At 48.4% G+C, this 20,647-nt stretch overlaps 1 protein-coding gene across 2 annotated transcripts; it reads right to left on the reverse strand.

Moving 5' to 3' along the window:
• Positions 1 to 783: 783 nt before the first annotated feature.
• Positions 784 to 20,172, reverse strand: PKLR (pyruvate kinase L/R). Of its 2 annotated transcripts, none has more exons than XM_033924281.1 (11): positions 20,038 to 20,172; positions 15,365 to 15,544; positions 14,530 to 14,621; positions 14,110 to 14,241; positions 12,690 to 12,876; positions 11,355 to 11,625; positions 10,935 to 11,085; positions 10,631 to 10,783; positions 9,297 to 9,463; positions 2,504 to 2,685; positions 784 to 1,938 (listed from the first exon to the last, which is right to left on the reverse strand). In XM_033924281.1, the coding sequence occupies exons 2-11, from the start codon at positions 15,516 to 15,518 to the stop codon at positions 1,832 to 1,834; spliced, it is 1,596 nt and encodes a 531-aa protein (XP_033780172.1). In that variant the 5' UTR covers positions 15,519 to 15,544; positions 20,038 to 20,172; the 3' UTR covers positions 784 to 1,831. The 2 variants fall into 2 exon arrangements, with proteins under 2 accessions (XP_033780172.1, XP_033780171.1); XM_033924280.1 differs by lacking the exon at positions 20,038 to 20,172 and adding an exon at positions 17,451 to 17,585.
• Positions 20,173 to 20,647: the final 475 nt, after the last annotated feature.

Here is a 20,647-nt window from a genome sequence, read left to right on the forward strand (position 1 = left end):
AGAACAGGTGGAGGTATCACTCAACATCCCCCAAAACTGCCAAGTGACCCAGTTCAAAGCCCAGTCCTGGATTTCTGTCAACCTCCCCCCCCCCCTGCCAACATTACGTTCTCAGCAGCACAAAGCAGGACTGCAAATCCCACAATGCACTAGGCTGCAAATGAAACACCTGGCTTAAGCTTCTCTCGTTAGATTTGGTCAATGAGCAGCTTGGAGATACACAGTGTGGGGGTCAGGGGTATGAAATTCCAAATTCAGCTAGCCAGTTTTTCCTGGAGTGTCAGCCTCCAGTAAGAAAGTACAAGGGAGACAGATCAACCCCAGATTCCTGTAATCTGTCCTGGGAACCCTCAAGGCAGCTGGGTTTTCAGGAAATCCACAGAGAATTTATATGAGATTACCTTGCATATACTGGGTCTCACACAGATCCATTGTGGATATCCTAAAAACTATTCCAGCTATGGGAAGCCCTGATCTCCATACAGACAATGGATCAGCAAATAGCCCGGGTATGCAAACAAATCTCATGAATATTCGTGTTGCATATTCTGAAATTCAGACCTGGCCCTGGCAGCCTGGAGTTGACACCTTTTTCCCCCTCCTCCTCTCCCCCCCCCCCCGTGAAGAAGGGTCCTTTTGGGGTGATTTCAGAACAGAGTGCCATAAATTAGGTATCTTGATGCAATGCTCCGAGCACTAGTTCTTTCTCGGCATCTGGGTAATGATAAGACACTGCGATATCTTATCATCAGCCCGTAATAAAAGACCTCGTGACAGCGACAGTTACAATAAGATAGGTTTATTAGTAATAAGCAAAAGGCAACTCACATGAAATAGCAAAGTAGAGCATATTGGCTACAAAGGATAGCATACATACGAAATAGCAATTTGATGTTCTTTTGGGTCTGACTCCTCTCGCTTCTCTCCTCCCTCCTCTCTCTTATGCTAGCCAGCATAACATTTATACACTTTTGCTCAGTAGTCCCAGATACAGATTACACAATTGCTTTTCTATTGGCTATATGGTGTAAACGGTCATCATGGAGCCATACTGAAACGTGACGCCACCTGGTGCCAAAACTGACCTTCCTATATTTCCCTGAAAAGTGCATTTCCAATAATAAGGCTAATAACACCAGAGAACAAACCCCCCACTGTCCTTCGCTAGTACTTCTTAGGAGAACATCATATCATGTCCCAAAACAATAATGCCACAGTCAGGACTGCTGGTTTCTGGAGCAAAGGTGAATGCTTGCATCATCTTCCGCCTACATTTTCATGCAGGTCTTATTCCTGATTCTCCTCTGATTCGTCCTCAGTGCCTGGATTACGTTAGAGAATACTAGTTTAAGGCACATTTCTGTACCTACATTCAGGGGTGTCTGCTTAAGCCAAGTGTACAGAGGCATTAATGCACGGGCCTAAATGTGTTACATTCAGCACTGCATGAAGGCAGGAGACATGCCCACAGCCCACTGATGCTCCTCCCCCTGCGAACCCTCTTGGCGATATACACGTAACTATTATAGTTGCATGCCTGTTATAGAATGAGGGATTCATGTCTCAGAGGCCTGACCTGTGACCTGGGGCATTTTTATGGTGAGGATTTGGCCCCTTCGCTGGCTCTTCTATGCAGGCTGCACTGCCTGGGACATTGCTGTGCCCCTGTCCAAGTGAAGAAGCAGGAGCAGTTCCCGCAGGGTAGGAGGTGGGGTGCGCCTCGAAGGTGCAGGAATGGCGCAGTCTCGGGAGGGTGCGTGAAAGTGGAGGAAGTGGCACTAGCGGCTGCGATGATGGACAGTCACATTGTCGGCTGATGACTTCTCCCGTTCTATGGCACCTTTACCACCTGCATGATGTTGGTAAAACCAGAGCCAGGCCTCCAGCCGGTCACAATAATAACAATGTCTTCAGGATGCAGAAATCCTCGGACTTTGCCTGAGGAAAAGAAGAACAGAAGGATGCATGAAGCAAAGCTGAAGCTGGACAGGATGGGAAATAGGAAGGGTGCAGGGGTTGTCAGGAGGAGGGGAGGAAGGTATAGGGTGGTGAAGGTGGGAGAGGGAGTGGGGGTGGTTGGGAGGAGTAGAGGAAGACATAGGATGGTGAAGGTGGGGGTGGGAAGAGTATGGTGGTGTTCGGAGGAGGAGAGGAAGTTGTAGGCTGGTGAAGATAGGGGAGGGTGTGGAGGTGGTTAGAGGAGAGGGATACTGAAAGAGAAGGGAAGGGTGGGGATGGTTCAGAGGAGGAGAAAAAGGGTAGGATAGTGAATTTGGGGGAGGGTGTAGGGGGTGTCAGGAGGTGAGTAGAATGGTGAATGTGGGGGAAGGTGTGGGGTGGTAGGGAAGATGTAGGGCAGTGAAGGTGGGGGAATAGTGGTGGTGTTGAGAAGAGAAGAGAAAGTGGTGAGAGTGCCCAGGGGAAGTTGGGGAACAGGGATGGGCAGGATGGTGAAATGGGGAAGGAGGGCTGTACATCAGATGACCTGAGCCCAAAAACTTACCAATCTCAATACCAAAATGGACCCTGCGGTCTACATCATCAGCCCAGACCTCTTGCTGAGCTTCGCGGTACAAGATGGGGAAGACCCCCCGACAGAGGTGAACCTGACGTGCCACCTGCTCATTTCTGGTGACAGCGATGATGGGAGCCCGAGGCCGATAACGGGAGAGCAACTGAGCTGACCTGCAGGTGAGAGAGAGGGATCAGAAAGCAGGAGTGAAGGCCATGGAGAGGGGTTCTGGATCAGTGGCTCTGAAAATTCAGAGACTCTCCAGATTGCAATGGGGTCTTTGCCAGCAGAAAGGACCCAGGAAGCCCCGGGGAGGAGGCAAAGAACCTCACCTGAAGAACAGTTTGGGTGAAGGAGCACTTTGATAAAAATTACATTTCTCCTCCCAGTTCAGTCATAGCCAGAGCTGGGGACTGGTATTATCTACAATCACCTGGGGGATTTTGTTTATAGACCTTGCCTCGCTCTTTTCCTACCCAGCTCAGTGCTTCTCAAATTTATGTCACAGCTCTAAATCCAAAAACCAGACCACAATTCTCTGCCTGTCCCATTGAGGGGCTGCGAGTGCCACCTCTGCAGTGTTCAATGCAGAGGACCTGATCTAGGAATGAAACCAGAGGACTTCAGCAAGGCAGCCCGGAGACACAGGGTCAGCCGGGGAAGGGGATTTTTGTTATATCTTTACCATTCAGTAATTGTTTTTTTCAGGTACTTTAGCTAAATTGTGAGCCTTGGGGACAGTTAGGAAGTCCTAAGTACCTCATTTTATTTTATTGTAACCCATTCTGGGCTCCTGGGGAGGATGGGCTATAAAAATGAATGAATGAATCAATAAATAAAATAAGAACAGTGAATAGGAAAATGGGGATTTTTCATATCCTTTCTTCCCAACTCATCCTGCAGCTCATCTTTGACAGTATGGCTTTGTTTCTTAGAAGGACTTCGGTGGAAAAGTTCAAATGTTACCATTTATACATGGACTCCACTACCTGACACATTCCATTTGCCCTTCATGCCATAGGCAGCGGAACGCTTTTTTGTTTGGGGGGAGGGGCCCCACAAGCTCCGCCCCAGACCCCGCCCCCCATAATAGTACTACTGTGTTTCCCCGAAAATAAGACCTATCCCGAAAACAAACCTTAGCATGATTTTCAGGGTAGGTCATAATATAAGCCCTACCCCAAAAATAAGCCCTAATTGAAGCGCTTGGATTCACCGGTAGCAGCGCTTATCCTCCCTCCCCCCCCCCCGCTGACTCTTCCATTCAATTAGTTTTATTATTTATTTATTAAATTATAATATGTCATGATGGAAAAACAGATTCCTACTTTATGTAAGCACGATGGTTTAAATTATTTTCTAAGTTCTTGTAGCTGAGAAAAGTCAGGCTTGAAATGCATTTTTGTCCCTTACAGTGGGATACCAGAAGTAGAGGGAGGGTAGACAATTGGTAGGGAACGTGGGCTGGCTGGCGCACAGAAAAGTTGTAACGAGGTGCTCTGTTCCTGTGACATGGCTGTGGTGCAGGCAGACGCTATCGGTGGCTGCATTTTTCTAGTGTTTTTTTCGGTCTGCTGTCCACAATTAAACGCCACGCTATGCTCAACTTCTTCACTATCTTCGGTAAGGGTGAAATCGTGCTATGGTTCTTCCAAGGAGCACCTAGCTCTTTCATCGGCCCTGTCAACGCGCTTATTCGTTCAGTCATACGGCACTTAAGTAGGGGGAACCTTGGTTAGGGAGAGGGCCTTGAGGCATGCTGGGGTCGGGGAAGATATGTGGAGTAATTTGTGGCTAGACAGTATAGTCAAGGTTAGTAACATAACTTGGGTTTAAAGAAATTTGGAACTCGGGTCCATTAGCGGCTATTACCATGTTTCCCTAAAAATAAGACCTAATGCGTTTTTTGGGCCCAAAATTAATATAAGACAGTGTCTTATTTTGGGGGGAACACGGTAATTGTAATATCATTTTTTCCATTCATTTTTCATATATACACACACAATATAATCTTATTAACAACACATAATGGTTAACCACATAATTAAACTATGCAAAGCACACTGTATGTTTCTCAACATTCATTCCTACCAGAACACGTGGCCTTGGTCACACATGCAGAACGCAGATAACCCCTATGCAAATACAGGAGCACAAACTAAAAGTGCTAATATATACAAACAAAACCCTAAGATGCCAGACTCTGCATGCAGTACAACCCCCAGAGAAATAGAAACAAATGCATTTCTTCCTGAACAGATATAATTTCTCAAAACTGACACAATTCAATCACTAAATTGAAAATAAAATCATTTCCCCTACCTTTGTTGCCTGGTGATTTGGGTTTTCCAACCATCTTTCCCAGTCTCTGGCTGCACTTCCTTCTGCCTGTGCTCTTAACTGTATATCCAGGGCCACCTTATCCATTTGCTGTTTTTCTCTCCTTCACTTTCTGCCATACATTGGTCTTTAGCATTAACTTTTAACATTCAACTTTCTTCCATTTTTCTTTCTTCTCAAAATCTACTTTTCCATGCCTTCCCTTCCTATCTATCCATGTGTAACCATCTCCTCCCTCTTTCTTCTCCCCTACTCCCCTCTATCCATAAGAAGTGTTTCTTCTTATCTCTTCCCTGACGCACCCATCCCTATGCACCATCTCATCCCTCTCCCATGGTCAGACATCTCTGTCTTCCCCCCTCATATGGTCTAGCATCTTTCTCCTCTCCTTCCCATAGCCTAGAATCTCTCTCCTCTCCCATGGTCTGGCATCTCTCTCTTCTTCCCTCCCTCTTCCCAAGGTCTAACATCTCTCTCCTCTCCTTCCCTTCCATTCTGTGGTCTGGCATCTCTCTCTCTCTCCTTCCCATTGCAGTAGTCTGACATCTCTCCTCCCTCACAGTGTAACATTTCTCTCTCCCTCTTCTCCACCACTATCATATCCAACAATTCTCCCTCTTTCTTCCTTTCCCCATATACATCATCTTTCCTTCCCTCTCACGCCACACACCTATGTCCAACAATTCTCCGTTCCTTTTCCCTCCCTCACTGGCAGCATTTCTTTCTCTCCGTTCCCACTACTCCACCTGTGCAGTATCTCTCTTTTCTTCCTTTCCTAACCCCCCCAGCCCCTGTATTTGTCCTTCCCAACCCTCTCCCAGTATGTGCAGTATCTGTCTTTCACAACCCCCTGAGCATCTGTCCTCCCTGCCTTCCCAACTCCCTACCCCCTGCACCCAGCATCTCCCTGTCAGCTTTGCACCCAGCCCCCTCCTTCCCTGTCAGACTCTGCTCCCAGCCACCCCCATGTCAGACTCTGCCTCCAACCACCCCCATGTCAGACTCTGCTCCCTGCCACCTCCCTATCACTCTGCTCCAAGCCACCTCCCATGTCAGACTCTTACCCCCCCGTCAGACTCTGCTCCCTGCCACCCCCGTCAGACTCTGCACCCCCTCAGACTCTACTCCCAGCCACCCCCCTGTCAGACTCTGCTCCCTGCCACCTCCCTGTCACTCTGCTCCAAGCCACCTCCCATGTCAGACTCTGCCTCCAACCACCCCCATGTCAGACTCTGCACCCCCCGTCAGACTCTGCTCCCAGCCACCCCCCATGTCAGACTCTGCCTCCAACCACCCCCATGTCAGACTCTGCTCCCAGCCACCCCCCTGTCAGACTCTGCACCCCCTCAGACTCTACTCCCAGCCACCCCCCTGTCAGACTCTGCACCCCCCTCAGACTCTGCTCCCTGCCACCTCCCTGTCACTCTGCTCCAAGCCACCTCCCATGTCAGACTCTGCCCCCAACCACCCCCATGTCAGACTCTGCACCCCCCTCAGACTCTGCTCCCTGCCACCTCCCTGTCACTCTGCTCCAAGCCACCTCCCATGTCAGACTCTGCCTCCAACCACCCCCATGTCAGACTCTGCACCCCCCTCAGACTCTGCTCCCTGCCACCTCCCTGTCACTCTGCTCCAAGCCACCTCCCATGTCAGACTCTGCCTCCAACCACCCCCATGTCAGACTCTGCACCCCCCTCAGACTCTGCTCCCTGCCACCTCCCTGTCACTCTGCTCCAAGCCACCTCCCATGTCAGACTCTGCCTCCAACCACCCCCATGTCAGACTCTGCACCCCCCTCAGACTCTGCTCCCTGCCACCTCCCTGTCACTCTGCTCCCAGCCACCCCCCGTCAGACTCTGCTCCCAGCCCCCTTCCCTCGCACGCGCTCGCTCAGCACCCTGCCCCTGCTGGTTTCTTGAGCCGCTGAGCGGCAACGCGCCTGGGCGCTCAGCGGCTTCTTTGACCGGTTCCCGCCAATTCTCGGGAGCCAGTCAAAGAGGCCGCCGAGCGCCTGAGGCGCGCTCCCGCTCGTTTGCCGCTCAGCGCCTGAAGAAAGCAGCCGCGACCGAGCGACCGCTGCACCTCAGGACCGCCAGGGATAAAAGTAAGTGGCCGTTCTGGAGGGGGGGGGGAGAGGCCACGGTCCCCCCCCCCTTCACCCCGTTTCGACGCCGATCAATCCATGTCTGTCCCACACCAATCCTTAGCCCCCCCCAGTCAGTTCGAATAGATTTGCCCAGGACCGTTTGGCTCCCTGCGCGCGCGGTGAAGAGTAACTGAAGGCGAACGTCCGTCCTTCCGGGAGGAATTTCATTCTTCATCAATCTTACCAGTAGGTTGCCAAATTATCCTTTATTTTATTTCAACTGTTCTTCCCTAAATGTTTCTTTTCTTTCTTTAAAAATTGTAGTTCATCCCCCTTGCCTTTTGTACCAGTTTGTATTAGAACGTATAATAATTTCAGGGCAGGATTAACCAGTAGGCACGTGCCTAGGGCCTGAAATAGTTAGGGGGGGCTCCCCCCCCCCAATGAAGGAGGGCATCAACATTGTTTTTTCCAAACGGCGATGGACCCCTCCAGCATCGATCGGTAAAGCGGTCCCCCCCCTCGGCAACGCGGTCCCCCCCCCTCGACGGAAAGTAAGACAAGCAAGCAACGCGGGTAAGAAAGGCAACGGGAACTGTAATTGCGCAAGCGGTGCTGCTTGCCCAGAGCTTCCCTCTGACGCGGCTTCCTGTTTCCGCCTGGGCGCATGGTGGAGTGAGGCGGGGCAGGGGGGCCCAGTGTAATAATAATAATAACAACAGTTTATATACCGCAATACCGTTAAGTTCTATGCGGTTTACAATAGATTAAAAGAGGTACAAATTGATTTAATTTAAGAGGGGGGAAGAGGAGAGTTAATAGGACCGGAAATGCGTTGTTGAGGAGAAAGAGATTAATAGGAGGAGAAAGAAGATGAGTGGGTCAGTTGTCTAGATACTTTAGGAACAGTTGCGTTTTTTAGACGTTTTCTGAATTCCTCATAAGTAGTGGGCGAAAGCAGTTGATCTACGTCTTTACCCCACATAGGTATAGAGCATTGCAATAATCTAATTTCTGTAGTATACTTGTGTGTGCCTAGGGGCCCTCGACGAATTAATCCTGCCCTGTATAATTTGTATACAATGTCTTGTTTTGCCCTCCCCTTTTTAAAAAAAAATAAATTGTTATACGCATTGAAATACATGATATTGCATAGATAACAAATCTTAATAAACTTGAACTTGATAAGGCGAAGACGAGGACCCCTTAGTGCCACAGAAAATGCAAGTCCAACGAGAACAAAAACTCTGTGGAGATGGGCGATGGCCAAGATGCGGGCTTCGTTCAAACAAATACACATTCATAATCCACATGAAATCTATATGTCTAGGTATGAGTCCTAGATATATATTTTATGTGGATTGTGAATGTGTATGTCTTTGAACGAAGCCCGCATCTCGGGCATCGCCATCTCCACAGAGTTTTTGTTCTCGTTGGACTTGCATTTTCTATGGCACTAAGAGGTCTTCGTCTTATCAAGTTCAAGTTTCAAGTTTATTAAGATTTGTTATCTATGCAATATCATATATTTCAATGCGTATAACATGCGTTGTCCACAGATAACATGCAATTGGGTTTTTTAATTTTATTTTTATAAAGTGGCGCAGTGGTTAAAGCTACAGCCTCAGCACCCTGAGGTTTTGGGTTCAAACCCCAACTGCTCCTTGTGACCCTGGTCAAGTCACTTAATCCCCCCCATTGCCCCAGGTATATTAGATAGATAGACAGGGAAAAATGCTTGAGTACCCAAATAAATTCATGTAAACTGTTCTGAGGTCAATATAGAAAACTGAATAAATAAATATTAATTGTAAATGACCTCAGACTGTGTTCAGCTTTCTGGGGGGTAATGTTCAGCCTGCGGCGGTCAGTAGTTTTTAAGCTTCTGACAGCCGCAGGCTGAATTAATCCCCGACAGTCAGTGCCATGTCCGGACTTCCTGCCACCTGGTAATTAAAGAAGCACCAGCCGATATCGGACCAGTGCTCAGCTCACCCAGCCTTTTTGCAGGCAGAATTCCTGGACCACCCCAGCACTGACCGGACCACGCCTTGGCAGCGAGACGCAATGTTCAGGAGCACCATCCATCTCAGCGGGATTTAACCAGACCCGTTTGAATATCGAGCCCTTTGTGTTTAAGATGAAGGGTTGTGATGACAATCGCATTGGAGGAGGTCATCCATATCTTTCAATTCTGAGAAACGAGACACATCCTGACCCAAATACGTAATCCCTGTTGTATCCCATTTATCGAAGACTCCTGGGAGCAGCTTTGTTAAATTTCTCAGGGAAAGTTTAGAGGTACACACTTTGATCATTCCCCAGGGCACTGACTTGCGAGACCCATCCCGCCCTCACCTGCCAGAGGTGGTCAGCACGATAATGGCTCCAGCACAGCACTTGAAGGAGGCCTCGACAGCACCAATGGCGGTCACCTCGGTGGGGTCCTGGGACAGTGGGGTGACGCGACGTAGCTCCTCAAACAGCTGCTGGTTATATATTGCCGCTTCAGCTTCCCGGGCAATCTGTAATGAGAAAAGGCTGCCGAGTCCATACGGTCACTACAAGCCCAGAAATAAAATCCCACTGGAAGCCATATCCTTCCTTATTCTCCATGTTGTAGGAAGAGGGTGGGACTGCAGGCACTATGAGCTTCCCTATCCCCAGAGTTCCTGTACCATACCATTTCCTACAGCGTCTCCTGCTGGAAGAGGGTGGAACTACAGGCTCTATGAGCTTTCCTATCCCCAGAACTCCTGTACCATACCATTCCCTAGGGTCGCCTGCTGGAAGAAGAGGAACTATAGGCACTATCAGCCTCCCTATCCCCAGAGCTCCTGTACCATACCATTCCCTGAAAGAGGGTGGAACTGCAGGCTCTATGAGCTTCCCTATCTCCAGAGCTCCTTTACAGTTCCCTACAGACTGAGCCTCTTGCTGAAAAAGGGTAAAACTACAGGCACTATGAACTTCCATATATCCAGATTAGAGAATGACACGGTGACAAAATTCATCACCATTCCTGTCCCTGCCGATAACCGCGGGAAACCATCTTCATGTCATTCTTTAAGGAGAGAGGGAAGAATCAGAGTATGAATGGCCACAACCACTGACCCGCAAGCTTTGCTTTGAAGAATGCTGGTGTAGAAGGATTGAGATTGAAATAGACACTAGAAAATGACATGGGATTATTTCCCACGGTTATCCGTGGGGATGGGAATGGTGATGAATTTTGTCACCGTGTCATTCTCTAACCCAGATCTCCTGTACCTTCCCAGAACACCTCCTGCTGGAAGAAGAGGAACTACAGGCACTATGAACTTCCCTATTACTCAGAGTTCTTGCATCATTCCCTTCAGCGCCTTCTGCTGGAAAAAGGTGGTACTACAGGAAGAGTGAGCCTCCCTACACCCAGAGCTCCTGTACCATTCACACCACCTGCCCTGTTGGGAGAGGCTGGTACTGCAGGAAGCTTTTCTATTATCAACCTAAGCCCATTTTACCAAGGTCTGGTTTGGGCTGGCATATGCTATCGCCCAGGGCCGCAAATGAGGGTCAGTGGTAAAAGCCAGGGATGTCACTGAGGCAGAACGTCAGTGCTTCTACCATAAACTGTTGGCTTACTTCTGGTTTTTCTACACCTAGACACATTCTTCTTTTTACACCTGTTGCCTCCTGTTGGAGACACTTACCGCATGCTGCATCCGGACAGCCTCCACGGGGTATGACCCTTTGGCTGTCTCCCCTGATAGCATGATACAGTCAGCTCCGTCTAGCACTGCATTGGCCACATCGCTGCTTTCTGCACGGGTTGGACGTGGTTTCTTGATCATGCTTTCCAGCATCTACAATTAGTAGAAACAGACCAAGGGACCCAATGATTCAGGGATCAGTGAGAGAGTGAGGCATGTGGTGACACAGGGGCCACTGATACGACAGGAGGCGACTACCCCCATCCTCCCCTGAGATCTGTTGGCAGAAAAGGTCTGATCTCACCTGCGTGGCACAGATGACCGGCTTCCCGGCACGGTTGCACCGCCCGATCATCATCTTCTGAGCAAGGAAGACTTTCTCTGCTGGAATTTCAATGCCCAGGTCCCCACGGGCCACCATAATCCCATCACTGGCTTCCAGAATCTCATCAAACCTGAGCGTGAGAAACAGGTGAGACAGAGAGAGAGAAAAGAAAGATGGAACCACTTTGCAGTTTTTGCTGGATTTGTGGAAACAAGGATGAGGGTCATTCACAGGACACATAGACAAAGACAAGGGGCAGTTAGAGGACAGACAGTAAGAGAACCCAGGGAGAGGAAGGAGAGACAGTTACAGGACACACTGCCAGAGGCAAGAGACATGTTGAGCAGGGGGACACACAAATAGGAGGGAGGGACAGTAACAGCCAGTGTGTGGCCTTACTTTTTCACACCCTCGTGGTTCTCTATCTTACTGATAATTTTAATAGTCTTTCCTTGCTCTCCCAGCACTTTGCGGATGGCCAGCACATCATCCGCCTTGCGGATGAAAGAGGCAAAAATCACGTCCACACCCTGCTGAATGCCAAAGTGCAGGTCCTGGATGTCCCGGTCTGATACTGCCGGCAGGTCCACCTCAGTCCCAGGCAGGTTCACACCCTTCCTGCTGCTAAGAGTGCCTCCGTTTTCCACCTCCGTCAGGCAATAATCAGGACCTAGTACAAAGCCAGAGATGGAAGTGAATCTAGGGTTACCATTTGGCTCCAGAAAAAGGAGGACGGATTGAGACATCCGGGTTTTGCTTCAATTGAAAGTAAGAAGGACAGATTGAGACATCTGGGTTTTACTTCCAATGAAAGCAATGGAAGTAAAACCTGGATGTCTCAATCCGTCCTCCTTTTTCTGGAGCCATATGGTAACCTAGATGGGTTACCTTTGGCATCTCTGCAACATTAGAAACTCAATTTACCATTCCTGCAAATTTTGTCGCTGTCCCTGCCCCATTCCTGTAAACTCTGCCTTAACCGCACAAACCCCAAACACTTATGATTTTAAAGTGTTTGAGGCTTGTGCAGATGAGGACGGAGCTGGCAGGAATGGGGCAAGGACAGGAAAAGAACTCGCCGGGATGGGATTGGAAAATCAGTTCCTGCGGAGACGGGGAAAAATTTGTCCCCGTGTCATTCTCTAATTTCTATAAGGGAAGGAGTCAGATATTTGTTATGCCTGAAATTCTTACCAAGCAAGTTCTTTCACTGTACGTCTTCACTTGCTTAGGGCAACAGAAGTGCCTTGTGTTCAAAGTCTGTGCTCAACCAAAACAAACGCACAGTGAGTACGGTACATTAACCTTGGTTAAAGGTACGTATTACACTAATGTTTTGCCCAAGAGTGTCCAATGTCGGTCTTCAAGGGAAACAATCCAGTTGGGCTTTCAGTATTTCCCCAATGAATATGCATGAGATCTATTTGCGTATTCATTCAGGATATCCTGAAAACCCATTCTGACGAAGATCATGGACACCATGGTTTAGCACATATACTGAATCCCCTGCTTAAAAGGTCATCGCATGCCATTGAAAGACCAGGCATTTGACTGAATCCATCTTTCCCAGTCAACAGCTCAAAACGTGATCCTGGCAGATTTTTTTTTCCAACAGCCTCATCCTCACCATCTAGGTCCTGGTGCTACAGACAAGGCACTGCTTAGAGCACAGGGTTTGCAAGGGCCAAGAGATACCCTGGGCCTTCAACAGTCGCACTCGATCCACTCACTTACCGACTTGCTTCACCACAAGGGAAAGGAGCCCATCATCCAGGAAGATCTTGCTGCCGGCCTCCACAACTTTAGTAATGTTCTTATAATCTACCCAGATCAGCTTGTCATCACACTTGTTTTTGAAGGACTCATCTGTGGTTACCTTCACCTGGGAGCCTTTCACCAGCTCCACCTCTGTATGCTCACCCTACATGTGCAGAGCGCAGGACATGGAAGGAATGAGGTAAAGAGAGAGAGGTAGAGAAGACGTAAGGGAGGGCAAGAAGAAAGAGAGATGGAGAGAGGCAGTGACACTTTAAAATACAAAACAATGTAGCTTTGGAAGTGGAAAGAGGTGTACCAGTACAGAGATTAATAGACATCTGTGAACAGGTATGACACAGTCCACAGCCTCTAATAATCCAGGAATAAGAACATAAGAATAGCCTTACTGGGTCAGACCAATGGTCCATCAAGCCCAGTAGCCCGTTCTCACGATGGCCAATCCAGGTCACTAGTACTTGATAAAACCCAAGGAGTGGCAACATTCCAGAATCTGAAAGAATAGCAAGATTCTGGAACCCAAAAGTAACAAGATTCCAGAACCCCAAACAGTAGCAACATTCCATGCTACTGATCTTCTTTTTCAAGGGTCCCGCGGCAACAAGGGGGCATCCGTGGAAAATCAGGGGCTGGAAACTGCACGGGAACACCAGGAAATTCTTTTTCACTGAAAGGGTGGTTGATCGCTGGAATAGTCTTCCACTTCAGGTTATTGAGGCCAGCAGCGTGCCTGATTTTAAGGCCAAATGGGATAGACACGTGGGATCTATTCACAGAGAAAGGTAGGGGAGGGTCATTGGGGTGGGCAGACTAGATGGGCCGTGGCCCTTATCTGCCGTCTATTTCTATGTTTCTATGATCCAGGGCAAGCAGTGGCTTCCCCCATGTCTTTCTCAATAACAGACTATGAACTTTCCTTCAGGAACTTGTCCAAACCTTCCTTAAAACCAGCTACGCTATCCGCTCTTACCACACCCTCTGGCAAAGCGTTCCATAGCTTAACTATTCTCTGAGTGAAAAAAAATTTCCTCCTATTGGTTTAAAAAGTATCTCCCTACAGTTTCATCGAATATCCCCTAGTCTTTGTAATTTTTGAAGGAGTGAAAAATCAATCCACTTGTACCCGTTCTACTCCACTTAGGATTTTGTAGACATCAATCATGTCTCCCCTCAGAGGTCTCTTTTCCAAGCTGAAGAGCCCTAACCTTTTTAGTCTTTCCTCATACGAGAGGAGTTCCAACCCCTTTGCCATCTTGGTCGCTCTTCTTTGAACCTTTTCCAGTGCCTCTATAACAGTGCACTGATCCACTCAAGGGCTCTTCTCCCCTCAGACTACTGACCACCCTGTTCTCCATCAGTGAAAGGTGCTGACACTTACCTCTCTCAGCACACCAGTGCGGATCTCCGGGCCCTTGGTATCCAAAGCAATGGCCACAGGTCTGTAGAACATCGCATTTACTGCAAAACTCTCTGTGGCTTCACGAATATTCTTTATAGAACTGGCATGATACTGCAAAATTCAAAGCACCGGGGAAAGATAGTGAGGAATTGCAGCAATCTTCCGCAGAAGTATCAATACATTGGGTAAAACAATGAGGAGCTTTGGGAATCTTTGCAAAATGACAAAATACTGAAATAGAGAATGAGGAATTTCAGGAATCTTCCATGGGCAAGCAATTATGACAGAAAGCTGCTTCTAACTGCTGGGATCTGGGCAAAGAGGTGTAAGGGGAATTTACATAATACCTGGGACAAAAAAAGAAGGCAGAAGGATGAGAAAGCCATGTACACCCCTTACCTCATGGGATCCATGGGAGAAATTGAGTCGAGCAATATTCATTCCAGCCTTGATCATTTCTTTCAGCATTTCCACAGAACGGGAAGCAGGACCTGAAAGCGGAAGGGGCAGCAGAAATCATTTTGATGTACCTGTAGAGCAGGTGAAGGGATGGGGGTGGGTATTACCTGTAAAGCAGGTAAGGGATGGGGTGGGTGTTACCTGTAGAGCAGGTGAGGGATTGGGTGGGTGCTACCTGTAGAGCAGATGAGGGATAGGGTGGATGCTAATTGTAGGGCAGATGAAGAATGGGGTAGGTGCTACCTGTAGAGCAGGTGAGGGATGGGGTGAGTGCTACCTGTAGAGCAGGTGAGGGATAGGGTGGGTGCTACCTGTAGAGCAAGTGAGGGATGGGGTGGGTATTACCTGTAAAGCAGGTAAGGGATGGGGTGGGTGTTACCTGTAGAGCAGGTGAGGGATTGGGTGGGTGCTACCTGTAGAGCAGATGAGGGATAGGGTGGATGCTAATTGTAGGGCAGATGAAGAATGGGGTAGGTGCTACCTGTAGAGCAGGTGAGGGATGGGGTGAGTGCTACCTGTAGAGCAGGTGAGGGATAGGGTGGGTGCTACCTGTAGAGCAAGTGAGGGATGGGGTGGGTGTTACCTGTAGAGCAGGTGAGGGATGAGGTAGGTGCTACTGGTAGAGCAGGTGAGGGATGAGGTAGGTTCTACCTGTAGAGCAGGTGAAGGATGGGGTGAGCATTACCTGTAGAGCAGGTGAGGGATGGGGTGGGCATTACCTGTAGAGCCGGATGTAGTGGGTGTTTGGGCAGGTGAGGTCTGGGTCGGACGTTACCTATTGTGCAGATGATGCTGGTGGTACGGGCAGTTAGAGGCTCCGAGTTGATATCCAGTAGACACAGGTGTTCGAGGAAGGTATCAGCCATAGAGGCACTTAACTGCTGCTTCTGGAAGAAGGCAATTCCCAACTCCTGCATAAGTTGTGCCATGGTGTCTGACAGTCTCCGGCTGACAGCTAGGGAATAAGAGCGTTCCTTTAGCCAGGAGTCTAGGGTCTCCCTGTCAGCTTGTGTGTTAGGGTTCTGGACAACCTGTCTGGCACCGACTTCGGCACAGAGAATAAGCCACTGGCTCAGCCTTGACGACAAACCTCTTAGGCATTCACACTTTGGTCACTACCTGTCCCCATGACCAAAACTTGTCATATCTATCCTCTCTGCCAGTAAAATCTCACTCTGGCTTTTCAACATCCAATCTGCGTCACTTGCTTTGCTTGTATCTGCCAGTAGGGTAACCACATGACTCTAGAAAAAGGAGGACGGATTGAGACATCCGGGTTTTACTTCCATTGCTTTCAACCCAAATGTGTCTTATCTGGCCTCCTTACTTCTGTTGTTTTCAATGGAAGTAAAACCCGGTTGTCTCAATCCATCCTCCTTTTCCTGGAGCCATGTGGTAAATATCCTCTGCCCCACATCTTGGAACGCAGAGAGAGGGGAGACATGATCGAGACGCTCAAATATGTCACAGGCCATATCAAGGTGGAAGAGGATCTCTTTTTCCTTAAAGGACCCACAGCAACAAGAGGGCATCCGTTGAAAAACAGGGGTGGGAAATTTCATGGCGACACCAGAAAATATTTCTTCACCGAAAGGGTGGTTGATCGCTGGAATAATCTTCCACTACAGGTAATTGAGGCCAGCAGCGTGCCAGATTTTAAGAAAAGATGGGATTGGCATGTGGGATCTCTTCATGGAGGTAGTTAGGGGGTGGGCAGACTAGATGGGCCGTGGCCCTTTTCTGCCATCATTTTCTATGTTTCTGTCTGTATCTCTCTTCTCTCTCTCAAATGTTTGTTCCACTTCTGACTGTTTTTGCCTGTGTCTCAGACAGAGACAGCCACGAAGGTTTGGATAGGTTCCTGAAGGATAAGGGGATTGAGGGATACAGATAGAAGCAGAGGTAGGTTATAGAAATGGTCAGGAACCACTTCACAGGTCATAGACCTGATGGGCCGCCGCGGGAGCGGACCGCTGGGCGCGATGGACCTCTGGTCTGACCCAGTGGAGGCAACTTCTTATGTTCTTATATGTCTAGCTGCTCTCTCTTTTGTCCCCTTCCTTACTGTCTGTCTTTCTTAGCCTGTTGGCTTTTCTGTTGTGGCAGTAAAAATAATATCAAAATGCTAAAAAATACAATCACGTAACACCATTATATTTTTTTTTTAAAAAGCACATTGGTTACCTGTCGTACATAGAATTGCCTACAGGCAGTTTGCTGATACACAAAACATTAAAGGCAAAAACACTCAAATTCATCTATAACTTATTAATTCCTGCCTGCACGCTACGATCCACTAATCACTTATTAACTATTCCCTCTCTGACAGACAATTGGAAATCTTTTTGGTCAAAGGCCCTCAGTTGTGGAATGCTCATCCACTCGAATTAAGAGAAGAACAAATGCTAGAGAAACTAAAAAGCCATCTCTACAAAGGTGCCTTCTTTTCTAGTACTTATATGAGCTTTAGTCTCATCAGCTTTAGTTCTCCTCAATTTTACACCTGAGCTTCAATCTCCCTAAGAAACATAAGGTTTTTCTTAGTTCTCCTTAACCTAACCCTCCCTTTCATTCCTGCCTTGATTGTTCTCTTTGCTTTAAGCATACGTAGTTCCTCCCCGCCTTTCCCAGTGTGACTAGTACATCAAATAAACCCCGTTTATATATTAAACATTGTTTAACTTTTTTTTTTGTAACTTGCCTAGAAACCTAGAAATAGGCGATCATACAACAAGCTTCCCATGGCAGTATCTGGCCAGTAACTCTCCTGCCCCCACAATTTCCCCATACCTCCTTCTGCCTTGTGTATGTTTGAATGGGGCACCGGAAAGTGACACCCTTATCCTCTAGTACAGACTTACCGTCCATGATTGGGAATCAAACAGATCCTAAAATCTGCATCCACCGCCCGACTCAACCTGTGTCCCCAGCGCCAGCTCACACAGTCAGGAGCGCTGCCCGCCTCTGAGCATGGCATCCAAGTTTACTCTGGTTAAACAGTCACCCGGCCTCCTGTGACCCCAGAAGCGTACAGTCCACAGAACAATTAGTCTGTCTATCTGTCAGGGGTTGTCAAAGTGCAGTCCTCAAGGGCCACAAACCGGATGGATCTTCAGGAAATTTATCTGATTACCCCAACTCAGGAGTTTAGCTGAAGATCCTGCTAGTAGTTAATGCCAAATGCTGGCAGATGGGGGGAGGGGGGAAGAGTGTGCTGGCCTCACCACCTGGTTTTGCATTCTGGTGTCAAGTCTAAATCCAGGAGCTTTGTACTAGCTCGAAAGAAAACCCCAATCTCTTTTCCATTAAAATCTTATCTCAGACTCCTGCACTGATTTCTTTTTTTTAAGTTTAGTTGGTTTGAACTAGAGAATGACATGGTGACAAAATTCATCACCGTTCCCGTCCCCTCGGATAACCGCGGGAAATAATCCCATGTCATTTTCTAGTGTCTATTTCAACCTCGGTCCTTCTACACCAGCATTCTTCAAAGCAAAGCTTGCGGGTCAGTGGTTGTGGCCATTCATACTCTGATTCTTATGGGAGCCAAGGATAATGAAGCCATTGTGACATCACTGATGTGATTGGCTCTTAGGCACTGGTGGAATGAGGCATTATGACATCATAATATCTGCTCTGGATACCAGAGACTGTCATTCTGTAGTGTCTGTTTCAACCTCGGTCCTTCTACACCAGCATTCTTCAAAGCAAAGCTTGTGGGTCAGTGGTTGTGGCCATTCATACTCTGATTCTTTCCTCTCTCCTTAAAGAATGACATGAAGATGGTTTCCCGCGGTTATCCGCAGGGATGGGAACGGTGATGAATTTTGTCACCGTGTCATTCTCTAGTTTGAACATGTTGGTTAAATGCTAGAACTGAAGCGCTAATGGCTGTGAGCAAGGTATTGCTGCACGGTGGCAAGGTGGGGGAGAGAGGAACTCAAATCCAGGGGGGAGGGAGTCAGCAAACAGCACAGGTTTGAGAACCTCAGGCCACATTAGCTAGGGTTGCCAAATTTTCCAATTGGAAAATCCAGACCTCCCTAGAACCGCCCCCCAAGCCCGCCCAGTTCTACCCATCCCGCCCTAGCCCCACCTCCCGCTGCCTGCTCTTGTCGGGCAGGGAGTCTGCGCATGCGCGGACTTCCTCCCTGACCAACACGATTTGAAGAGGCTTTTCAAAACCCGGACAAAATGCCAGGTTTTGAAAAGCCGCCCTGACCCCCGGACATGTTCGGGGAAATCTGCACGTCTGGTAAACCCTAATATTGGCACTGCGGATAAACACACTAACTACAGCCAGGCCTCCATTTCCCATTTGGCAAGTGCCTGGGTGTGTCTGTCCCATGTGAGGTACCAGCCGTCTCCTCCTTCAGGCACAAGCCTCCCCCTCTTTCCCACTGGCAGGAGGAGAGCTGTGTGCTAGAAGAGGTAAAAGGAGGGCACTGGATGAGGTGCAAATGAATCCTAAATCTGCACTGACCACACCACAGGGAAGTGGTTTAGATGAGAATCACCAGGAGCAACAGAACCTGAACTGAACCCTTTATCCAGGCCCTGCAACTTCTCTTTGCAGCAGTTACTTTCTGCAGGGCACCTATTAATAATAATAATAATAATAATAACTTTATTTTTGTATACCACAAAACAGTTCAGAGCGGTTCACAATGCAAGAGACTGTACATATACAGCGAAGATAAAGAGAATCAATTGTCACAATGTAAGGGACAAAACGGAGCTTAGACCTAGAATCACAGCGATCAGGGCCTCCACCTTGTCTCTTATCACTGCATGATCTTCAGCAAGTCACTTAACCTCCATGTGCTCAGCCAGAGTAATTGTCCCCATCTCCCCAGGTTTTCATGCTGACCGCTCCTCTGTTGACCCTGCTGCGGCTTTTCCAGCTATACAGAGATGCAGGAGTGCCAGCTGAACAGCACCTTTCCAGGGGCAGAAACTGAACCTATGGGAAATATATCTGATCACTTCAAGACAGAATCACTGCACACCCTGGAGAAGGAGTGATAAGCTGGCACAGTAGAGGTGCCCCCTCCCAGGGACCCCCAGCCTGGAGAAGGACAGGTTAGCTGGCCACGGTGGAAGTGCCCTCTCGCAGAGACCCCCAGCACATTGAATGCTTGGACACCAAATTGTCCAGAGATGTAACTTGAAGCCCATCATGTCCTCTGACTTCATGTCTCTTCCTGTGGACAGCAGGCAGAATCCGGACAGGTACCCAGGGAGGAGCGTGGCAGGGAAGGGACCAGGCAGGGTAGGAAGTGGGGGAAGGGGGCAGTGATGATGGCCTTGGCTGTGGCGTTGGCCAAAGAACTTCCTTTCAAGAAGTGCTTCGAAGCCAGGACTAGAGCTAGGAAGTCCTGATGGCCCCCCCCAGGTAACCCGCCTGGGCCAGGAGAGTGGCAACTCTCTGCAGCACGCAGTACCCACCTGGTGTGCCTGCTTTTTAGATTCCTCAGAGATTCAGCTGTGCCTTCTGAGCTCTGCCTCTGTGCAGGCGGTTTGCAGAAACCAGGAAGTAGCTGAGGAGGAGCCTGAAGAGACTTGGCTGAGCCTAAAGCTCCTGTGACTCCTGCTAACCCAGAGGGAAGAAAAAGGAGGAGGGAGCTTGAGGGCTGAACTTTCTCAACTTGTGGTTGTGTTCACCAGAAGACAAAACAACAAAATCCAAACAGCACCAAAAGGTTCCACAAAGGAAATGAAGCAGCAAAACAACAAAAAGACTGGAACAGAAGATTGGATGTAGCAGTTTGTAGTTTAATAAGCATCCGAATAACTTAAAAACAATCATCTTAAAAACAATCCACAAAGGGTGTATACTACAGTCATAAGCGACCCAAAGGATAGAAACCAAATGATGTATACAATAAAAATGACCCAACAGGGGCCGTGTTTCAGCAAAATGAAAATGCCTTCCTCAGGGGTCTTCTAGGGTCCTTGGCTGTCTTAAATATCAAAACGTAAAAGTCACAAAATACAAGTAGTTAAGAGGCTACAAAGAAGCAGCACACCAGAGCCAGGCCTGAACCCTCAGGAGAAG

This window comes from Geotrypetes seraphini, chromosome 16 (genome assembly GCF_902459505.1).
Source record: "Geotrypetes seraphini chromosome 16, aGeoSer1.1, whole genome shotgun sequence".
NCBI classification, from domain to species: domain Eukaryota; kingdom Metazoa; phylum Chordata; class Amphibia; order Gymnophiona; family Dermophiidae; genus Geotrypetes; species Geotrypetes seraphini.